Source organism: Neoarius graeffei, chromosome 4, assembly GCF_027579695.1.
Source record: "Neoarius graeffei isolate fNeoGra1 chromosome 4, fNeoGra1.pri, whole genome shotgun sequence".
NCBI classification, from domain to species: Eukaryota; Metazoa; Chordata; class Actinopteri; order Siluriformes; family Ariidae; genus Neoarius; species Neoarius graeffei.
Window position 1 is genome coordinate 37655272 of NC_083572.1, and position 22242 is coordinate 37677513.

The window sequence follows — 22242 nt, forward strand, 5'->3', positions numbered from 1 at the left end:
TCCATATGGCAACGCAACGCTTGCTGAAAACGATGCAATACACATGCCACACCTCTAGCGGCGCTGTAAGACGGTCCCTTCGGAGACACCAGAACAATAGAAGAAGTAAGGACGCATGCGCATAATGCGCGAGACTTCATATTAGCCACAAAGTCAGGAAAATCTGTTTGTAAAATTACATTATAATGACCAAATACAATGAAAAGTATTTTTCCAGTCTCACCTGTGAAAGGTAATCCCATGTGATCTCGTTTGGACGGCAAACCTGTTGGTACAGTTAAACGCAGCTAATCTTTATTCTCCGCTTTGACCTCTCCAATATGGCGGCGAGGATGACGTATGATTCTACGCGGAAGGCGGCGTCTTTAATGGTTCGGAATAAATTGAATACTACACGTTGATGGATTAATTTGTTTCTCACCTGTGAAAGGTAATCCCATGTGATCTCATTTGGACGGTAAACCTGTTGGTACAGTTAAACGCAGCACATGAATCTTTATTCTCCGCTTTGACCTATCCAATATGGCGGCGAGGATGACGTATGATTCTACGCGGAAGGCGGCGTCTTTAATGGTCCGGAATAAATTGGATTAATTTGCTCCTCTATGCCCTTTTTGAGGAATGTATTGTCGGACTTAAATCAACATCTGAAGAGGTGAGATCGCTCCTTTTTTTCCCTATTTTTGCTGGCGGGATTGCACCATTACACAATAAATATTCACAGTGAAAATATTTTGTAAGCGCGTTTCATGAACCAAGTTATAGGATTTGTTGACAACTCGCATCGCAATGAGAAGATCATTGGCACTACTGGTGTTAAGAATCAGACCATTTCATAAATGAATATTTTGCTGTAGAGCTGCAGTGTTTGTACAATTGCATGTTTTTGCTTCACTATTACTGTCACTATTCTGCTTCTTGCATTACTACTGTGAACTAACACTGAACATAATAATAATAATAATAATAATAATAATAATAATAATAATATCCAAGCTCGTGTTTCACTCTCACTAGTGCTCTGTAAGGCTTTTTCCTGGTGATATTCGTTACACTTCTACCCGGCGTGAAGCACTCACAGTCATGTGGTTGTGACGTCATCGTAAACAAATCCGTTCTACTCATCCAGACGACTTCACAACGGCAACGTTGCCAGATCTTTCCACTCTGGAACCCGTTCTCAAAAAGATTGCGTTTTGGGCACCCAAAACGCCGGTGCTGTGTGGACACCAGGCCTAAACGATAAGCAATTGTATTGGAGTCACCTGAATCTGTTGCCGTGTGGACAGGGCCTTAGTCACACCAGAGTCGGAGCACTGAGTGCCCACTTACACATTCATAAAAGACTATTCACATGGTAATGGAAAGATAATCACTTTCACTCTTTCAGTTTTGATTGGTTTCTCTTTCGTGGTGGGAACGCCCACCGTAAACAGGATAAAAACTGTCCGACATAGTTTTGTGAGATGGCACGTGGATTTTATGCGCTTCGGATGATTCAGGACAGCGATTCAATTCATGGTTCATTTCATGATTCAGGACAGTGATTCAATTTCAAGACAGGAAAGCAATTCATGATTCAAGACAGTGATTCAATTCAATCTTGAGAACTGCGACACGGATGAGCGTTTTTTTTCTTTTTTCCGACTTGATCCAATCGAAGATCAACTTGAGTAAGTGTAAATATTTCTTCTTTTTCTGATGAGCATATTATTTGATATGCATGCGCTGTAGTGCATACACAGGAAAAATGACTGAGCAATTTTTCCGGAGTTAAAAGTATTTTCCTCAAAAATAGTTAATTTTGCTCTATTTTGAGTTTAGAGAGTAAAATCTGCAGTTGGAATGGGAGCAAAATTAATGAGTAATTGTGTAACAGAGTAAAAGAGTTGTTTGTGGCTCTGAACTGAGTAAAATAGTACAAGAGTTAATTTCAAGACACACTGAATAGAGTCAAATACCAAAATAGCCAAATACCAGATAAATCAAGCTGTTGTAAAAAGAAGTTTTAGAACTGTGTTGGGATTAAGATTTGGCAGTGGTAGGGATTTTCACTCTTCTCATGGAATGGAAATTTTTACCCTTCTCATCGAATATCCCTCTCACTGCCAACCCTTTATCCCAAAACAACAGGACATAAGTTTTTTGATGGCCAGTTAATTGTCCAAATCAATGGAGCAGATTTAAGTTTTTGTGCTTGATACATCCCTAAGACTGAACAGAATCACCTCAAGTGATCAAAATGGTTTGTCACAAAGGGTAAGGTAATGTTTTTCCACACATTCCAATGCAGTTCTAAAACTGCTTTTTTACAACATCTTCATTTACCTGTTATTTTTTAAAAGTATAATAATGACATACATACTACATAGATATTATTGTAGCTGAACCTGTGTTGAATACAAAAAAGTGTCATATGACTTTGAAAATACGGCTTAGATTTGTTGAAATTGACAACAAAACGAGAGCATGTCAAAATCATTAGAGTGCCAAAAAATACCCTCAGATCGCAGAGGTTTAAAGCCACTGGAGTGCCAGATTCACCTAAAATTATGAGTTACCCCAAAGGCATAACGGGAATTAGTAGAACAGACAGAATACCCACACAGAAAAACTAAATCATTGGGTTTTGAACAAGAACCATCAACAAACATATTGCACACCATGTTCAAACAGAGTCTGAGACATGCCAGACCTTGCATAGAACAGTAAAATCTTGTTCAAAAGAGATGGAACAATTGAGTTTAGTCAAAATATCACAATCTAATGGATTAAAAGGGGAGCTAGGAATGAAAAAGCAATGCAGAAACTTAAAAGCTTACTAAAGTCATGTCTAATTTATAATGAATATGCTTTTGTGGAGTGTGTGTGTGTGTGTGTGTGTATATATATATATATATATATATATATATATACACACACACACACACACACACATATATATATAGTGTGTGTGTATGTGTATATGTGTGTATATATATATATGTATATATGTGTGTGTGTGTGTGTATATATATATATATACACACACACACACACATATATGAATATCAAGTACAATAATCAATAATTGTTACTGCAGCATTCTATACAGAAATCTAGTAGTCACTAGAATTTTTCATCTTCACATTAGAAACTCTTCTACAAGAAGATTGTATTTTAATTTTAGGAGAAAAACTGCTCAGTCTGACCATTTGAGCTCATGACAACCAGTGATGTAATACAGAAATGTTTTCCTGAAAAAAAAAATTCCTGAACAAGAGAACTGCAGCAAACCAGTTACAGTGTCTTGCAAAAGTATTCATCCCCCTTGTGTTTGTCCTGTTTTGTTAGCCTGGCAAGCCAGACTAAATGTGAATATTTAGTCTGGCCTTGATCCGTAGACATTTCCAACGGGTGTGGGAGGAACAACCCGCTGTCTTTCAAACTGTCTCTGTGCGTATAGGCCACCGCTCTGACCAATCAGCGCAACAGTGACTGTGACGTAGTCAGAGCGACAGAAAGCAGTGGGGGAGGCCTTGAAATAAATAATTTTTCAAAATGCGTATTAATTAATAAACAGGTTCTAGATATTAAGAAGTTTGGAGATAATGACCACAAGTTTGGAGTCTGTACCACATAACTCTTATTTTTTTTTCAAGTGTTTTTCAAGGGTTTGCTTAAACTGTTTTTGAGAGTTTTTATTTTTATTTAGTGGTGTTTGGTGAAATAATTTCCCTTAAATTTAAAATAACAGGAAAATAAGAAAATCAAAAAGTAATGTTTCAAAGCTGTTTATTAATTCTTCGTACTGCACAAACTAGCCCCATCCTTTTGGCTACAAGCGGAGCTAGCTGGTAGATCAGACTTTTGCCATAGACGGTCGGCAAAACAGCGAAAATGTTCTTCTTGAAAAGGAATGAGCGGAGAGCCTCTTCCTGCTCATGTTTCAACGAAAACTCCAAGTCTAATTCTTCTAAAACTGATTCCAAAGCGGAGTCAAACGCGCGCTGTTCACTAGCGGTAGCCATCTTTCCTGTTGTGCTTTCTCCAGCTTTGTCGTCACTCCTGCAAAAGCCCGCCCAAAGAATCCAAACAAAAACCTTGCGTTGTGATTGGCGGGCACGATTTGATGCCCGGGGTGTTTTTGTTTATATGGTGCGAGGCTAGACCCACTCGCTAGGCAAAAATATTTTTGGCCGCTAGGCGGGTGGGTCTAGTTTACTAGGCTACTGTTTTGTTGCATTACAAGTTAGAATTAAAATGGATTTTTGGAGGGTTAGCACCATTTGATTTACACAACATGCCTACCACTTTAAAGGTGCAAATTGTTGTTTATTGTGAGACAAACAATAATTAATATGAAAAAACATAAATCTGGAGTGTGCATAGGTATCCACCCCAAAGTCAATACTTTGTTGAGTCACCTTTTGCTGTAATTACAGCTGCAAGTCTCTTGGGGAATGTCTTTATTAGCTTAGTAGATCTAGCCAGTGGGATTTTTACCCATTCTTCAAGGCAAAACTGCTCCAACTCCTTCAAGTTAGATGGGTTGCATTGGTGTACAGCAATCTTCAAGTTATGCCACAGATTCCAAATTCCAAACATGTTTTCTTAAGCAATTACTTTTTTCTGGCCACTCTTCCATAAAGCTTCACTCTATAGAGTGTACAGCTTAAAGTGGTCCTATGGACAGATACTCCCATCTCCGCTGTGGATCTTTGCAGCCCCTTCAGTGTTATCTTTGGTGTCTTTGTTGCATCTCTGATTAATGCCCTCCTTGCCTGGTCTGTGAGTTTTGGTGTGCGGCCTTCTCTTGTCAGGTTTGTAGTGGTGCCATATTCTTTCCATTTTGCTATAATGGATTTAATGGTGCTCCCTGGGATATTCAAAGTTTGGGATATTTTTTATAACCCAACCCTGCTCCATACTTCTCCACAACTTTATCTCTAACATGTTTGGAGGCGGGCGGCACGGTGGTGTAGTGGTTAGCTACGCTGTCGCCTCACAGCAAGAAGGTCCTGGGTTCGAGCCCCGTGGCCGGCGAGGGCCTTTCTGTGTGGAGTTTGCATGTTCTCCCCGTGTCCGCGTGGGTTTCCTCCGGGTGCTCCGGTTTCCCCCACAGTCCAAAGACATGCAGGTTAGGTTAACTGGTGACTCTAAATTGACCGTTGGTGTGAATGTGAGTGTGAATGGTTGTCTGTGTCTATGTGTCAGCCCTGTGATGACCTGGCGACTTGTCCAGGGTGTACCCCGCCTTTCGCCTGTAGTCAGCTGGGATAGGCTCCAGCTTGCCTGCGACCCTGTAGAAGGATAAAGCGGCTAGAGATAATGAGATGAGATGAATGAGATGTTTGGAGGCTCCTTGGTTTTCATGTTGCTTGCTTTGTAGTGTTGCAGAGTCAGGGTCCTTCCAGAACAGGTTGATTTATACAGACATCATGTGATGGACCATGTGACACTTTGATTGCACACAGGTGGATCTTAATCAACTAATTATGTGACCTTATGAAGTTAATTGGTTGGACCAGCTCTTATTTAGGGGCTCGTATGAAAGGGGGTGAATACCTATGCACACTCCAGATTTCTGTTTTTTCATCTTATTGTTTGTGTCACAATCAAGAACAATTTGCACCTTTAAAGTGGTAGACATGTTGTATAAATCAAATGGTGCTAACCCTCCAAAAATCCATTTTAATTCGATCTTGTAATGCAACAAAACAGGACAAACACCAAGGGGGATGAATACTTTTGCAATACCCTGAATTTTCTGAAGGGTTTAATTAATTAATGAATTTATTTATTTATTTATTTTTAAATCAGAAAAGATTACAACTTCAAATTCCATACCAAGTCTTGCGGTTCACCTCCTCAATGGTCATGTCATTCAGGGCACCTGCAGTAGAAATTCTCAAAACATGAGCATTTTCATGAAGCAAGTTATTTTAAAAAAAGATTATGAATATATATTATTTGTTATGAATACATGAATATGAACATAATGAAATGCCTACTGTCCAAATTGGACAAATCCAAATGCGAGGAATCAAAATCAGTCTCTTCCAGTCGGCCATAGGAAACCCCATAGGATGATTTTATATGATCCACGTACATGTGCGACTGGGATAACCAAAAACTACTTCATCCAATTGGCCCTAGGATACACCATAGGATTATTTATATATCATGTATGTGTGTGATTAGGATAACCAAATTTCAGATCTCCAGATGGAAGAACAGAACCCAATGTACTTAATGGGGGGAAAAATTATCTTACCTTCCACACGAAGATCCTGGACACGAGCCCCCAGAAAACTGATAGGTTTTAATCCATCTGTACTGAAGGAGGTTGAATTGACAAAGTATGATCTAGAAGTGTTGACCTCTGCTGCCCAGGAGATTCTACCTCACAGATCCAGGAGCAGCGGTCACTGACACAGACACAGCTGTTCAGAGATGTTTCTTTGTTTATTGTAGGACAATCATGAGTATAGAGTCACATTCAAGAATGTGTTGTGGCAAAATATTTGGAGGATGATGATGTAAGAACTGAGTTGTCTGTGTGACAGAATAATGTCAATGGGTGATGGAAGCATTGCGTCACTGGTCAAGATAACCTTAATTAAGAAGATAGCAGATGTGTGAGCGAAGATCAATCTCAAGGATTTAACTACCCAAAACAAGTAGCAATCAGAAGAGCCTGTACCAGTTTCAAGCATGTCAACCAGACATCTCTATCAACCACCATGCCATCCTTCCACCCACATAATCACCTAAAAAGAGAAAAATGCTTGGAGGCCTGGGGTACCTCCTGGACTGCAAATAATAGCATCAGAGATGTCCACAAGTACAACCCCGATTCCAAAAAAGTTGGGACAAAGTACAAATTGTAAATAAAAACGGAATGCAATGATGTGGAAGTTTCAAAATTCCATATTTTATTCAGAATAGAACATAGATGACATATCAAATGTTTAAACTGAGAAAATGTATCATTTAAAGAGAAAAATTAGGTGATTTTAAATTTCATGACAACAACACATCTCAAAGTTGGGACAAGGCCATGTTTACCACTGTGAGACATCCCCTTTTCTCTTTACAACAGTCTGTAAACGTCTGGGGACTGAGGAGACAAGTTGCTCAAGTTTAGGGATAGGAATGTTAACCCATTCTTGTCTAATGTAGGATTCTAGTTGCTCAACTGTCTTAGGTCTTTTTTCTCGTATCTTCCGTTTTATGATGCACCAAATGTTTTCTATGGGTGAAAGATCTGGACTGCAGGCTGGCCAGTTCAGTACCCGGACCCTTCTTCTACGCAGCCATGATGCTGTAATTGATGCAGTATGTGGTTTGGCATTGTCATGTTGGAAAATGCAAGGTCTTCCGTGAAAGAGACGTCGTCTGGATGGGAGCATATGTTGCTCTAGAACCTGGATATACCTTTCAGCATTGATGGTGTCTTTCCAGATGTGTAAGCTGCCCATGCCACACGCACTAATGCAACCCCATACCATCAGAGATGCAGGCTTCTGAACTGAGCGCTGATAACAACTTGGGTCGTCCTTCTCCTCTTTAGTCCGAATGACACGGCGTCCCTGATTTCCATAAAGAACTTCAAATTTTGATTTGTCTGACCACAGAACAGTTTTCCACTTTGCCACAGTCCATTTTAAACGAGCCTTGGCCCAGAGAAGACGTCTGCGCTTCTGGATCATGTTTAGATACGGCTTCTTCTTTGAACTATAGAGTTTTAGCTGGCAACGGCGGATGGCACGGTGAATTGTGTTCACACATAATGTTCTCTGGAAAATTCCTGAGCCCATTTTGTGATTTCCAATAGAGAAGCATGCCTGTATGTGACGCAGTGCCATCTAAGGGCCCGAAGATCACGGGCACCCAGTATGGTTTTCCGGCCTTGACCCTTACGCACAGAGATTCTTCCAGATTCTCTGAATCTTTTGATGATGCACTGTAGATGATGATATGTTCAAACTCTTTGCAATTTTATACTGTCGAACTCCTTTCTGATATTGCTCCACTATTTGTCGGTGCAGAATTAGGGGGATTGGTGATCCTCTTCCCATCTTTACTTCTGAGAGCCGCTGCCACTCCAAGACGCTCTTTTTATACCCAGTCATGTTAATGACCTATTGCCAATTGACCTAATGAGTTGCAATTTGCTCCTCCAGCTGTACCTTTTTTGTACCTTTAACTTTTCCAGCCTCTTATTGCCCCTGTCCCAACTTTTTTGAGATGTGTTGCTGTCATGAAATTTCAAATGAGCCAATATTTGGCATGAAATTTCAAAATGTCTCACTTTTGACATTTGATATGTTGTCTATGTTCTATTGTGAATACAATATCAGTTTTTGAGATTTGTAAATTATTGCATTCCGTTTTTATTTACAATTTGTACTTTGTCCCAACTTTTTTGGAATCGGGGTTGTACCAGCAACCAGCGGTTTTCTCCAGCTACACAGACAGTCTGTGCCAGCTACTTAATCCCAGAAAAAAAAAACCCTTGCCTTTCAATATTCAAGCAATTTATATCATCCTCGCTGCCCATGATTTGCTGCAAATCCAATTATTCCACCACAAACTTGTCTTCGATTCGGTTTCTGGCATGACCGGAAGCGATGCCATATTTGTTGATTGATTCTCGTGTTCTGGTTAGCTGAGCCGGACCACGTGACCACACCATAGTGTATGTAGTTATGTTACACCATGTAGTTATGTTACAGAGCGAGGCAGCATAATACAGAGGGTAACTGAGAAAGCCAAGCACATATATGTACATCCGGAGGGAAATTTCATACATATTTTGGATGCATTTTACAGAGAAATGGTTAGTAATTTATTAGCTGAGAATGCACCAGAATCCACCAGAAGGCTACTTCAGATTTTCTGGAGAACCCTGAACATCCATTCATTTATTGCAATTTTAGCTTAAGTAATATTATTCATAAGAATGAATAATATTTTTAAGATTCCTATGAAACCTGTTCCACAATTGAGATACCTTGTCGTGGGGTTATAATGAATGGAAAGGTATTTCTCTGTGGGTGTTGGTACCGACAGTTGGGTCTCCTGTTTGAATGTGACAGCCCCTCTAGCTTGTCTCCCAAGCATCAATTTCTCATTGCAGAGTCTCACTAAACCACATCCCCACCTGCTTAAATGCATCTAGTATTTCTAATTCTGAGATTATGACATGATAAAATGACATGATTAGGGATAAATTAGGGATAAAATTAGCTCATGTTTAAAGTCTTTAAATTTCTGTAAAGCTGCTTTGTGACGATGTCTATTGTTAAAAGTGCTATAAAAATAAACTTGACATGATTATGATAAAACAAATATAGAAACACTTTACTGTTTTTACGCTGGAAAATGTCTTGCTCTGTTGCCAGGTAATTTTCCTTATTTTAAATATTTGTTTCTGTAAAGAAGCAAAATAATCTAATAGAAAGCTAATTTCAAGTATGTCAATTCTAGAAGTAGGCTTAATAATGCATGTTTCATCATAAGCCCATAATGAGAAACATTATATAAATTTGACATTATTTCCACTCTATCATTTATTGCAGTATAATATTTCTATAACCATCAATGTGAAATTTTTATTATTTTTACTGACTGTTTTTGACCACTCAAACAAAAGTAAATAATAAATATTCACTAAAATTCAACAGACTTCAATATAATTTAATTGCTCCTAAAACTACAGCAACAAAATTCAATAATGAAGTTCCATAAAGTACTCTATGTTAAAATAATAGTTATTTAAAATTTAATACATTAGAGTTTGAGTATGGGCACATTATTATATAGTTACAGTAATACACAACAGAATGGAAGTGTCTAAGCAATGCGTAAAAAAAAAATAGGTAAAGCAACGTGTGAGTTTTGTGTCAAATGTGCTTGGTCTGATTTCTAGATGATGCAGAAGCTGGGGAAGGCTGATGAAACCAAAGACACAGCATTTGATGAGGATGTGGCTAAATTCAACAAGCAGATGGTGAGACTGACATTCATTCTCTTTATAGCCTGCTACCGAATTCATTACTTCTGATGGTCTATGGCTATAACCTGGATTTTGTACATTTGAATAAATTTGACATTTTTAAATGTAAAGCTGATTAGAGTAAAATGTGGAGTACTTTGTGATTGCATTGTGCCGGTCAGTTAAATGAGACATTGGTATTTAAGGCACTCTATGTTTCTCAACAAGGTCTTACGGGTACAATTCCAAAAAAGTTGGGACGCTGTGTAAAAGGTAAATAAAAACAGAACGCGATGATTTGCAAGTGACGGAAACCCCACATTTCATTGAAATTAGTATACAGACCACATATTCAATGTTGAAACTGAGAAATTGTATTGTTTTTGAAAAAAAAAATGCTTATTTTGAATTTGATGCCAGCAGCATGCTTCAAAGGGACATGTTTACCACTGTGTTTCGTGTGTTCTGTTCTTGCCTGATCTAGGATTTCAGCTGCTCAACAGTTCATAATGCACCAACTGTTTTCAATGGGAGACAGGTCTGGACTGTAGTCAGGCCAGTTTAGCACCCATACTCTTTTACTCTGGAGCCATGCAGCTGTAATGTGGTGTAGCATTGTCTTGCTGAAATGAGCAAGGCCTTCCCTGAACAATATGCCGCCTGGATGGCTGTATGTTGCTCCAAAACCTGTATACATGATTCAGCATTAATGGCGCCTTGCCAGATGTACAAGCTCCCCATGCCATGTGGACCCCCGTACCATCACAGATGCTGGCTTTTGAACTGTGTGCTGATAAGCCGTATAGTCCTCTTTAGCCCGGAGGATGTGATGTCCATAATTTTCAAAAAGATTATCAAATTTAGATTCTTTAGACCACAGGACAATTTTTCACTTTGTCTCAATCCATCGTAAATGAGCTCAGGCCCAGAGAAGGCGATGGTGATTCTGGATGTTGCTTATACATAGTTTTAACATGCATTTGTGGATGCAGGGCCAAACTGTGTTCACACACAATGATTTTCAGAAGTGTTCCTGAGACCATGTAGCAGTTTCCACAGTAGAATCATGTCTGTTTGTTTTTAGATCCAGTGTCGCCTGAGGGCCTAAAGATTATGGGCAAGGCCTTATCCCTTGCATACAGATGTTTCTCTGGACTTTCTAAATCTTTTATTGATATTATGGTACCATAGATGAAGTGATCCCCAAATCCTTTTCAATTTTACATTGATCGTTGTTCTTAAATTGTTGCACTATTTGCCCATGATGCAGTCTTTCACAGTCATGAACCCCTTTTGTGAACCTCTTTCTATACCCAATCATGTTACTGACATCTTACCAATTAACATAATTAGCCGGGGGGGTTTCTCAAGATTACACAACGTTTTTCCAGTCTTTTTTTTTTTGCCCCATCCCGACATTTTTGAGACATGTTGCTGGCACTAAATTTAAAATGTGCATATATTTTTTCAAAAACAAGATGATTTCTCAGTTTCAGCATTTGATATGTTGTCTATCTAATATTTTCAACAAAATATAGGATTTACATGATTTGCAAATCATAGCTTTTTGTTTGTTTGTTTTTACAGTGTCCCAAATTTTTTTAGAAATGAAGTTGTCAATAAGGAAAAAACATTCAAGCCTTCAAAACCCATGTTTTGCTAAACTGCCAAATCAATATACAAACGAATAAGCAAACGAATAAATAATAAACTGCCCAATCAGGTTTAATATTTTAGTTATCTTTCTGTTTTAATTTGTGTAGTGGGGGAAATGATAAACTTTCAGCAGTTACATAGCTAAAATGTAATATCATTAAAATCAGGTAAGCATTTATTTAATACATCCTAGAACAAGGATATGTGCCCTCGTTTGTGTCCCATTCAATAATGTGGTCCATTAACTTTCTGTGTAAGCATGTGAGGCTTACATTTGCTGTGGTGGAAAATTTCTGTTACATCTCAGTGTATGAAAATCTTGGTGTATGAAAATCTCAGTGTATGTGATTTGATTATAATCAGATTTTTCACAACTAGTTGCAAATACCAAACTAATTATTTAATTTTGCTTGTGGCATATACTCTTACAGACAGAAGGCACTAAAATGCAGAAAGACCTGAAAGCATATCTGGAAGCAGTCAAATGTAAGGTTTGGGAATTCTTTTCTGCTGGGTCTGTGTGTGGAATGTATGTGTGTCTGTGTTTTATGCAGGCTTTCAGTTAATTTTAACTCACCTGTTACCTGTACAGCAACTGACAATATCACTTAAAAATGCTAAACTAAATTTTGACATGATAATCCAGTTAATAGTTTGATATTTACTTAACACTTTTTTTGTGATTAATTTGTTCCATTACTGTTTTTAGTGTCATTTAAATTCATTAAACATATGATTCTCCATACAATTCATGGACATATGACTAATCCAGAATAAAAATGTACTTGTGCATCTCAAACAATTAGAATATCATGAAAAAGTTAATTTTTTTTCATAATTTAATTCAAAAAGGTAAACTTTTCTATATTAATTGCACATAAAGTGAAATATTTCAAGCCTTTTTTTTTATTTTGATGATTTAAGGCTTATAGCTTATGAAAATCAGAAATCCAGTGTCTCAAATGATTAGAATATTTCCCAAGATCAATCAAAAAAGGATTTATAATACAGAAATGTCCAACATCTGAAAAGTATATTCATTTATACACTAAATAATTGGTTGGGGCCCCTTTACCACAAATTACTGCATCAATGCGGAGTGGCAAGGAGGCGATCAGCCTGTGGCACTGCTGAGGTGTTATTGAAGCCCAGGATACTTTGATAGTGGCCTTCAGCTCATCTATATGTTTGGGTCAGGTGTTTCTTATCTTGCTCCTGACAAAAACCCCAATTCCTTATGGGGTTCAGGTTAGGTGAGTTGGCTGGCCAATAAAGCACAGTAGTATCATAGTTAGCAAACCAATTGGTAGTAGTTTTGGCACTGTGGGCAGGTGCGGAGTCCTGGTGGAAAAGGAAATCGGCAACTCCATAAAGCTTGTCAGCAGATGGAAGAATGAACAGCTTTGTTGACTTTGGACTTGATTAAACACAGTGGACCAACACCAGCAGATGACATGGCACCCCAAATCATCACAGACTGTGGAACCTTCACACTGGACTTCAAAACACCTTGGATTCTGTGCCTCTCCTCTCTTCCTCCAGAGTCTAGGACCTTGATTTCCAAATGAAATGCAAAATTTACTTTTCATCTGAAAAGAGGACTTTGGACCACTGAGCAACAGTCCAGTTCTTTCTCTCCTTAGCCCAGGTAAGATGCTTCTGACGTTGTCTCTGGTTCAGGAGTGGCTTGATATTAGGAATGCAACAGTTGTAGCTCCTTTCCTGAAGACGTCTGTGTGTGGTGAGTCTTGATGCACTTGTACCAGCTTCAGTCCAATCCCCTTGAATCTCTCCCAAGTTCTTGAATCAACTTTTCTTGACAAGCCTCCCAAGGCTGCAGTCATCCTTGTTGCTTGTGCATCTTTTCTAGCCAGCCTTTTCAGCAATGACTTTCTGTGGCTTCCCCTCCTTGTGTCGTCTTCTGGACAACTATCAAGTCAGCAGTCTTCCCCATGATCGTGGTTGTGTGTACTGAACTAGACCGAGAAATACATGGTATTTATGCTGTTTTACTCTAACTTGAAATGAAATATTCAGATATTTTGAGAGACATTTTTAAAAAAAAATTTTTGCACGGTCAGCCATAATTATCAAAATTAACGTAGAAAAATGCTTGAAATATTTCAGCTTACATATAATGAGTCTAGAATATATTAAAATTTCACGTTCTTAAATAGCTTATGGAAAATATTGAACTTTTTCATGATATTTCAATTGTTTGAGATGCACTGGTAGTTTTCCCACAATTTTTTCCTCTGAGGTGCTTTAAGAAAGTTGGTTTTCCAGATATAGGTGGAACCTGAATTCATACAGACCTTCCAATCATGATTTATAGTAGTCTTGGTGCAGTCATGCCTTTCATGCAAAAAAAAAAGCTACTGATAATATACATTTAGTATTCCATTTCATTTTCCCAAATTGAATGTAACAGTTTGGAACTGAAATGGATTTAATTGGGGTTATATCATATGACACAACTGTGACAAGCCATCCACCAAAAGCCACTGATTGGGTCAAGAGGGCAACAGTTAGAGATGGAAACAAAAGCTCAAATGGAAGAAACTGTTCAAAGGACAAGTATAGCCCAGTTGGCCTTTATAGAAGAAACAATAACAGTCATATTAGTTTGCAAAACACCATGCTGGAAACTGAGCAAACGTGGAAAAATGTTATCTGGTCTGATGAAACCAAAATGGAACATTTTGCCCATGGCATAAGGTGGTATGTTTGGTGGATACCCAGCACTGCTCATTACTATAAGAACAGTATCCAGACAATAAAGCATAGTGGTGGTATCATCATGTTCTGAGGATGATTTTTATCAGCAGTGACTGTGAAAATGGCTTTGGTACCATGCATCTACAGATAAGGGCATCCTTTCATTTGTGTACTTTTTACAGTACCTGGAAGGATGCACCTTGATATGTCATGCAGGTAAAGCACTCAAAAAGACCTATGATTAATTGGTCCGACCTCTCATGGATGTACCTCAAAGAGAGGAAATCACATGTCTAAATTGTGACCCCGAAAGTGGATCCAGGACACAGACACAAAGATAAACTATTAAACATTATATTGTCATTCATTCGGAACATCCATAACAGAGCAGTCTGCAAACTGACAGGGTATCTTGATGCTGTATCATCATTCATAGAAGCATTAAAGACCTTGAAGAGAGGGCTCACAGTTCTCATTTACGGAGACTCGGCAGTGTTTGTATTGCATTCAGGTCTTGTTTCACAGATGAGGCACACCTAGGAATAATATGTTCGTTTGTCTTCCCCTTTCTCTTCTGCGCAAGTTTACTTTTCATTCTAATGGTAGGCAAAGCAGCTACTATGCAACTTCACTTGATGGTCAATCCTCCCCAAGTTGTAAAGCCACCTAAATTGTGGCCCTGAAAGTGGATCCAGGACAGATCACACATACACGAAGATGAGCCTTTTTTTTAAATGACATTGAAACATCCATGACAGGGCAATCTGTGAATTGACAAAGCATCTTAACTCTGCATCACTGTTAACTCAAGCATTAAAGGCACAAGTTTCAGGAGCATATTCTTCCTATGTTTACTATTGCTGTGCATACAGTTAGGTCCATATATATTTAGACACCGACACAAATTTTGTTTTTTTTTTACCTGTTTACTGAAACATATTCAAGTTATAGTTATATAATGGACATGTACATAAAGTCCAGACTTTCAGCTTTCATTTGAGGGTATCCACATTAAAATTGGATGAAGGGTTTAGGAGTTTCAGCTCCTTAACATGTGCCACCCTGTTTTTAAAGGGACCAAAAGTAATTGGACAATTGACTCAAAGGCTATTTCATGGGCAGGTGTGGGAAATTCCTTCGTTATGTCATTCTCAATTAAGCAGATAAAAGGCCTGGAGTTGATTTGAGGTGTGGTGCTTGCATTTGGAAGATTTTGCTGTGAAGAAAACATGCGGTCAAAGGAGCTCTCCATGCAGGTGAAACAAGCCGTCCTTAAGCTGCGAAAACAGAAAAAAACCATCTGAGAAATTGCTACAATATTAGGAGTGGCAAAATCTACAGTTTGGTACATCCTGAGAAAGAAAGCACTGGTGAACTCATCAATGCAAAAAGACCTGGACACTCACAGAAGACAACAGTGGTGGATGATCGCAAAATAATTTCCATGGTGAAGAGAAACCCCTTCACAACAGCCAACCAAGTGAACAACACTCTCCAGGAGGTAGGTGTATCAATATCCAAATATACCATAAAGAGAAGACTGCATGAAAGTAAATACAGAGGGTTCACTGCACAGTGCAAGCCACTCATAAGCCTCAAGAATAAAAAGGCTAGATTGGACTTTGCTAAAAAACATCTAAAAAAGCCAGCACAGTTCTGGAAGAACATTCTTTGGACAGATGAAACCAAGATCAACCTCTACCAGAATGATGGAAAGAAAAAAGTATGGCGAAGGCATGGTACAGCTCATGATCCAAAACATACCATATCATCTGTAAAACACGGCGGAGGCAGTGTGATGGCTTGGGCATGCATGGCTGCCAGTGGCACTGGGTCACTAGTGTTTTATTGATGATGTGACACAGGACAGAAGCAGCCGAATGAATTCTGAGGTATTCAGAGACATACTGTGTGCTCAAATCCAGCCAAACTGATTGGTCGGCGTTTCATAACACAGATGGACAATGACCCAAAACATAAAGCCAAAGCAACCCAGGAGTTTATTAAAGCAAAGAAGTGGAATATTCTTGAATGGCCAAGTCAGTCACCTGATCTCAACCCAATTGAGCATGCATTTCACTTGTTAAAGACTAAACATCAGACAGAAAGGCCCATAAACAAACAGCAACTGAAAACCGCTGCAGTAAAGGCCTGGCAGAGCATTAAAAAGGAGGAACCACAGCATCTGGTGATGTCCATGAGTTCAAGACTTCAGGCAGTCATTGCCAACAAAGGGTTTTCAACCAAGTATTAGAAATGAACATTTTATTTACAATTATTTAATTTGTCCAATTACTTTTGAGCCCCTGAAATGAAGGGATTGTGTTTTTAAAAAATGCTTTAGTTCCTCACGTTTTTATGCAATCATTTTGTTCAACCCACTGAATTAAAGCTGAAAGTCTGAACTTCAACTGCATCTGAATTGTTTTGTTCACAATTCATTGTGGTAATGTACAGAACCAAAATTAGAAGAATGTTGCCTCTGTCCAAATATTTATGGACCTAACTGTAGTTTACTTGTTCTGATTTAAAATCTGTAGACATTACTGATTGTAAATCAGTATTTACAATCAGTATTCTTTAAACAAAGAGATTTCCACACACCCCTAAGAATCTCCCGTCCCCTAAGCCTGAAGTTCATAACCTTGTAACCATTAATGTTAGGGGATTGTGGTTTTTTTTTTGTTTTTTTTTTAAGTGATCACAAAATATGTTCATTTCACTGGCTGTTCCACCACGTGTGGAGTCTTTGAACCAGGGTTGGAAATTAACATTTATGTTGACCTGCCACTGTGGCTGGTAGAGTCCATAATCTATCTGCCACTTGTGTTTTTTTTTTTTAAACAAACCACTTTCTTGTTTTAATTGGATGTGTGTAACAGCATGTAAAAACTAATACAGTAAGATTGGCCTTCACCTCTTTGGCTTGTCTATCTCTTTCTGGGAGGTTTTCTCTGCAGACCCCTTAACCCCTGTGATGTAATGGCACTTTTTGTTTGTTTGTTTGTTTGTTTGTTTGCTTGCTAGCTACAAGGTTAAGGCCTAGGCTGCTTTACCTGATGTGATGCTTTTTAATCATTGGTTGCTAGTTAGTGTTGTATGCTCAAGTTAATGCTAGTTAGTGTTCTAGTTTTAGGTTAGTGCAAGTTAAGGTTCTATGCTCAAATTGATACATTGAATTGTGAGTTTGCTCGTTTCACTTGAACACGATAACAAGGAGACCGTCATCGGTGGAGTGAAACAAGCCGACTTGCAATTCAGTCTGCATTGTGGAATGTCAGAAATAGCCCTGTTACAATTGGATTATTTGTTTGCATAGCCTACATTTATTTACCCATCACCATGATAGGTTGTGCAAATTCATCCGCCATTACACAAAATCACCTGTGGGTGATTTGGCGGGTGCTAATTTACAACCCTGCCTTGAACTCCCCACCATATTGTCTACCTTAAATTCTGGCTGAGCTGCATCAGTAATTTTGTGAACCTTTGAATGGCCATTAACAAAGGCTATTTTTTATTACAAATTATGTTTTATTAATTAACACTAATGACCTAGGCGCTAAAAGTAGAATAAGATGCTTCCAGGAAAAAGAAGGGTTAAGTGATTATTCTGCTGAATGCTCTGTTACCGGTACATGTGTAAAACTCAAGAGTGCTGCCATGTTTCATTTGGCTCACATGAACTTGCAAAATATAATATTGAAACGGTCCATAGTACCCACCTACCCATGCTACTGCAATACATTGATCAGGAATTCCATAATATTTTGAGTGATTTTATACACAGCTCTTATATAGGCAGATGCCATAACAGGGATTTAAAAGTGAAGCAGAATGCATCTGTGGACCTCTAGTAGCTGGCTGCAGTCCAAATATTTAACCCCCCCATTCCTATATTAGTGAATGGAATGGGTGGCAAATTTTCATTTTAAAGTACACCCTTTTTGAAACCCTTGCTAAAACCCATGGAATAAAGGTATCTTTCCAGGTATACAACCAGACATGCCTCCCAATCAGCATTCACCCAACACCTAAGAATGGCATGATGTGAAGCTAGCACGTGGAGGGTCATGCACAAAAATGTAAAATCATCTCTGTGTGCAACACTTATCCCTCTTATTCACACTCTGTCATCACATAAATGTGTTAATAAAGAAAGACAAAACATGGCCATGGCCAACAATATAATGACTTACAGTAGCCCATGCAGAATATATACAGTTGCTATACTATGAGTCTGGTGTGAATTCTAGATAGTCTGAAAGATGCTGAGGAGCAGGTACTATTTGGAAGTTACTCATCAGCCAACTCAAATTTATAGGGTAATTAATGCCAGATGTTAATAGAAAAGTTTAGTTTAATTGATAATTTAATTCATAGGAAAATTTGTAAGTGCTGCTCTCGCAAGGCCACACACCATCCCCCACACCTCACCCCATTCCTTTGGTTCTCTAGCCCAGGGGTTTTCAAAGTGTGGGAGAGTCAGCCCCCCCTCAGAGAGCAAATAAACAACAGCGCCCCCCCCCCCCCCCCCACAATTTTTGTTGTGGCTATACTTAATGTTACATTTGTATTTAAAAAAATGGTTGTTGTACACATTTTTATTTTTTTTCTTTTACACATTTTAAACATCTGTACTTTTTGAAAACATCTTTTTTACACATTTAAAACATCTGTGCTTTTTTAAAACATCTTTTTTTACACATTTTAAACATCTGCTTTTTTTAAAACATCTTGTTTTATACATTTTAAACATCTGTGCTTTTTAAAAACATTTTTTACACATTTTAAACATCTGCTTTTTTAAAAACATCTTGTTTTACACATTTTAAACATCTGTGCTTTTTAAAACCTCTTTTTTACACATTTTAAACATCTGTGCTTTTTTAAAACCTCTTTTTTTTACACATTTTAAACATCTGTGCTTTTTAAAACTTTTTTTTTTACACATTTTAAACATCTGTGCTTTTTTTTAAAAATCTTGTTTTGCACAATTTAAACATAGCATCGTTAGCTAGCACCTCTTGGCAGACAACACACTGTGGCAGTGGCGCATCTTCAGATCCAGTCCATGAAAATCCAAACTTTAAATAATTGTGGTCATACTTCCTTCTTTTTTTGCTTGGCCCAGACTCTGTCTCCTCACTCACTGTAGCTTTAGGTACTAAAAATCGATCCATTTTGTCTCTGGCAAAGGCTAGCTGAAGTTCGCTAAATGTCCGCAATAGTAACTTATTCTGGTTTATTTTTCCTCATGTTGCGCCCCCCCGAAGAACTCTGGCGCCCCCTGGGGAGGCGCGCCCCACACTTTGAAAAGCCCTGCTCTAGCCCCTTTCATACACGAAATTTGGTAATGCATGAGGTAAAATCAACATGGAAACTGTAACAAATTTTCATTCCAGCTCAGTCTTCCATAACGGAAAAGTTATGGATATTGTGTATTCCCACCTGACTGTATTTAATGGAATGCTAAGGAGTGCCAACCGTGTGAGACCGGATATGACGTATAATTCATAAGGAGGCAAGTCCATTACTGTGAAAATTCCAAACCAGAAGATGAGACAGTAGGTAATTAGCAACATGGGATGAGTAGAGCTGTGTCTTGTCTCTGTTGAGAGTTGTTTTTCTGTTTCACAATGTTAACATTTGTTTTATAAGATTATTATAACTATTTATAACATTTTTGCTTTTACAGTGGGGCCACTGTGTCCGCTGACTCACTCAAGCATACAAGCATTACTTGAACTACACACCCAGAAAGCAATGTGCCATGGCATAGTTGCCTGTTCTCTATTGACACCTTAATCACACACAGCAGCTTTTTTATTGCACATTATCACATTTTATTACAGTATATTGTTTTATTTTATTATTATTTACTTTTGTTTGCTCCTATCTGTGGTTTTGGCTATCCAGCTTAGAGTTTGGAATACATCCCCTGTGGATACAGCGCTCCCAGTCTATCTGCTGATATTTGCTTGCTGTTTTGAGTATGAGTAGTGCTGTCATAATATCACTACATCATTTACATCACCTCCAACATCACCATGACCGGTCACACCAATTCCCCCGGAGCCATAACAAATGATTTCTGTTACTGTTCTGTAAATGTTACTAGGTCAATGGGGGGAGATTAATGTTTCGACTTTGCAGTTTTGCTCCCATTCCCACAGGACACCTTTACTGCATAATAACAGAAAATGTATTGTTTTCACTGAGAGTTGGAATGGGGAATATCTCTCTCTCTCTCTCTCTCTCTCTCTCTCTCTCTAGCCCCTTTCACATATGAAATCCATTATTGTATGAGGTAAAAACATGAAATAGATAAATTTTCATTCCCATTCAGTATTCCATAACAGAAAAGTAAGACATATTGTGTATTCCCACCTAACTGTATTGAGCGGATGCACTTGCATCCGTCTCCATGCCTCAACCATGATAAAAAATATGAGGTGGAAATGTCAGAATCCAGTTCATGAGCGAGAGAGTAACCACATTCACATAACTTTTATAGTATATTATTATAACTTATTTTATTATTACTTACTGTTCTTGATGTCCTATTGTGTATAGTTTATAAATGAAACTTTATCATAGGTATGTACGTCCACGAAAAATAAGCTTTATGTATAACTTGCTCTTATCTGCATTTTCAGCTATCCATATTAGATCTTGGAATGTATCCCCCACGGACACAGGGGTCCCCAGTGGAAAATTCAAAACAACAGCAAAGAAAGCTTGTTATTTTGAGTTTGTCACCGATTGCTTTACATTGAGGCAGTATGAGTAGGCCCAAGTGCAATATCACTACATCATTTACGTCACTGCCAGCAATGTCACAACTGGTCATAACACATAAAACTGATGGTTCTGATTCCCACTGGAGCCATGACAAAAGATTTCCGTAAATGTTACTAGGTCAACAGGGGATAGATTAAAGTTTCGACTTTGCTGTTTTATTCCTATTCCCACAGGACACCATTACTGCATCATAACAGAAAATTTATGCCTTTCACTGTGAATGGGATGTATCTCTCTCTTTCTGCTCTTCCCCTACCCCTGATTTTGGAACACAAGCGTGTTAATTTATTTGAGTAGATTTATACATAAAACATGTTTTAATGGGTCAAAATATGCTTTGCATTTGACAGTATATCTATGTATGTGCCTTTATACACATGCAAGAGAACGTGTCTCTCTCTCTCTCTCTCTCCTCAGCAATGCATGAGTGTTCGAAGCGACTACAAGGCTGCCTAGCAGACATGTATGAGCCAGACTGGCTTGGGGAGGAGGGAATGGACATCACTGAGGTGTGTAAACATGTCACTGTCAAGTTTGTGTCTATGTGGAATATGTGGGAGGCAAATGGTAAAATTCTAAGTGATATAATCAAATTAAGAATATCATCAAGTCTTTCATTCAATGCATTTTATAAGCAGAGGTCAATAGAACTATTAATGTTCAGTTTCAGCTTTGTTATAAATGTTTCCTTTGTTTTGATTGTGCTCTTCCCTTGAAGGAGATGATGGAGAAGAAGATTGATGATAATCTGCAGGTGAATATCTTTAGTCTGTAGGTACTTTTAGAGTAGTGTAGCTGCTGTTTAACATTAGAGCCAACACCATAGTACACCTGACCTTCACACCCATATCTGGGCCTTCCCCAAACTACTACCACAAAGGTGGTAGTAATGCAATACACAGTTGTCTATAATGTGTTTGTATGCATTAAGATTTTCTTTCACTGCAACTAAGGGGCCTCACAAAAACCTCTTCCAGCATGACAGTGTCCCTGTACACAAAACATGATCCCTAGAAACAAGATTTGCCAAGGTTGATGTGGAAGAACTGTTCCACAGGCCTGCACAGACTCCTGACCTCAAC

General features: G+C 38.4%; 1 protein-coding gene across 1 annotated transcript in view; it reads left to right on the forward strand.

Annotated features, from left to right (window-relative positions):
* Window positions 1-22242, forward strand: part of bin1b (bridging integrator 1b) — a 197869-nt gene that overhangs the window by 69041 nt on the left and 106586 nt on the right. Inside the window, exons 2-5 of the mRNA XM_060919212.1 lie at window positions 9917-9997; window positions 12070-12124; window positions 21578-21669; window positions 21879-21914. Coding sequence (XP_060775195.1) covers window positions 9917-9997; window positions 12070-12124; window positions 21578-21669; window positions 21879-21914 — 264 coding nt within the window. The remainder of the gene's footprint in view (window positions 1-9916; window positions 9998-12069; window positions 12125-21577; window positions 21670-21878; window positions 21915-22242) is intronic.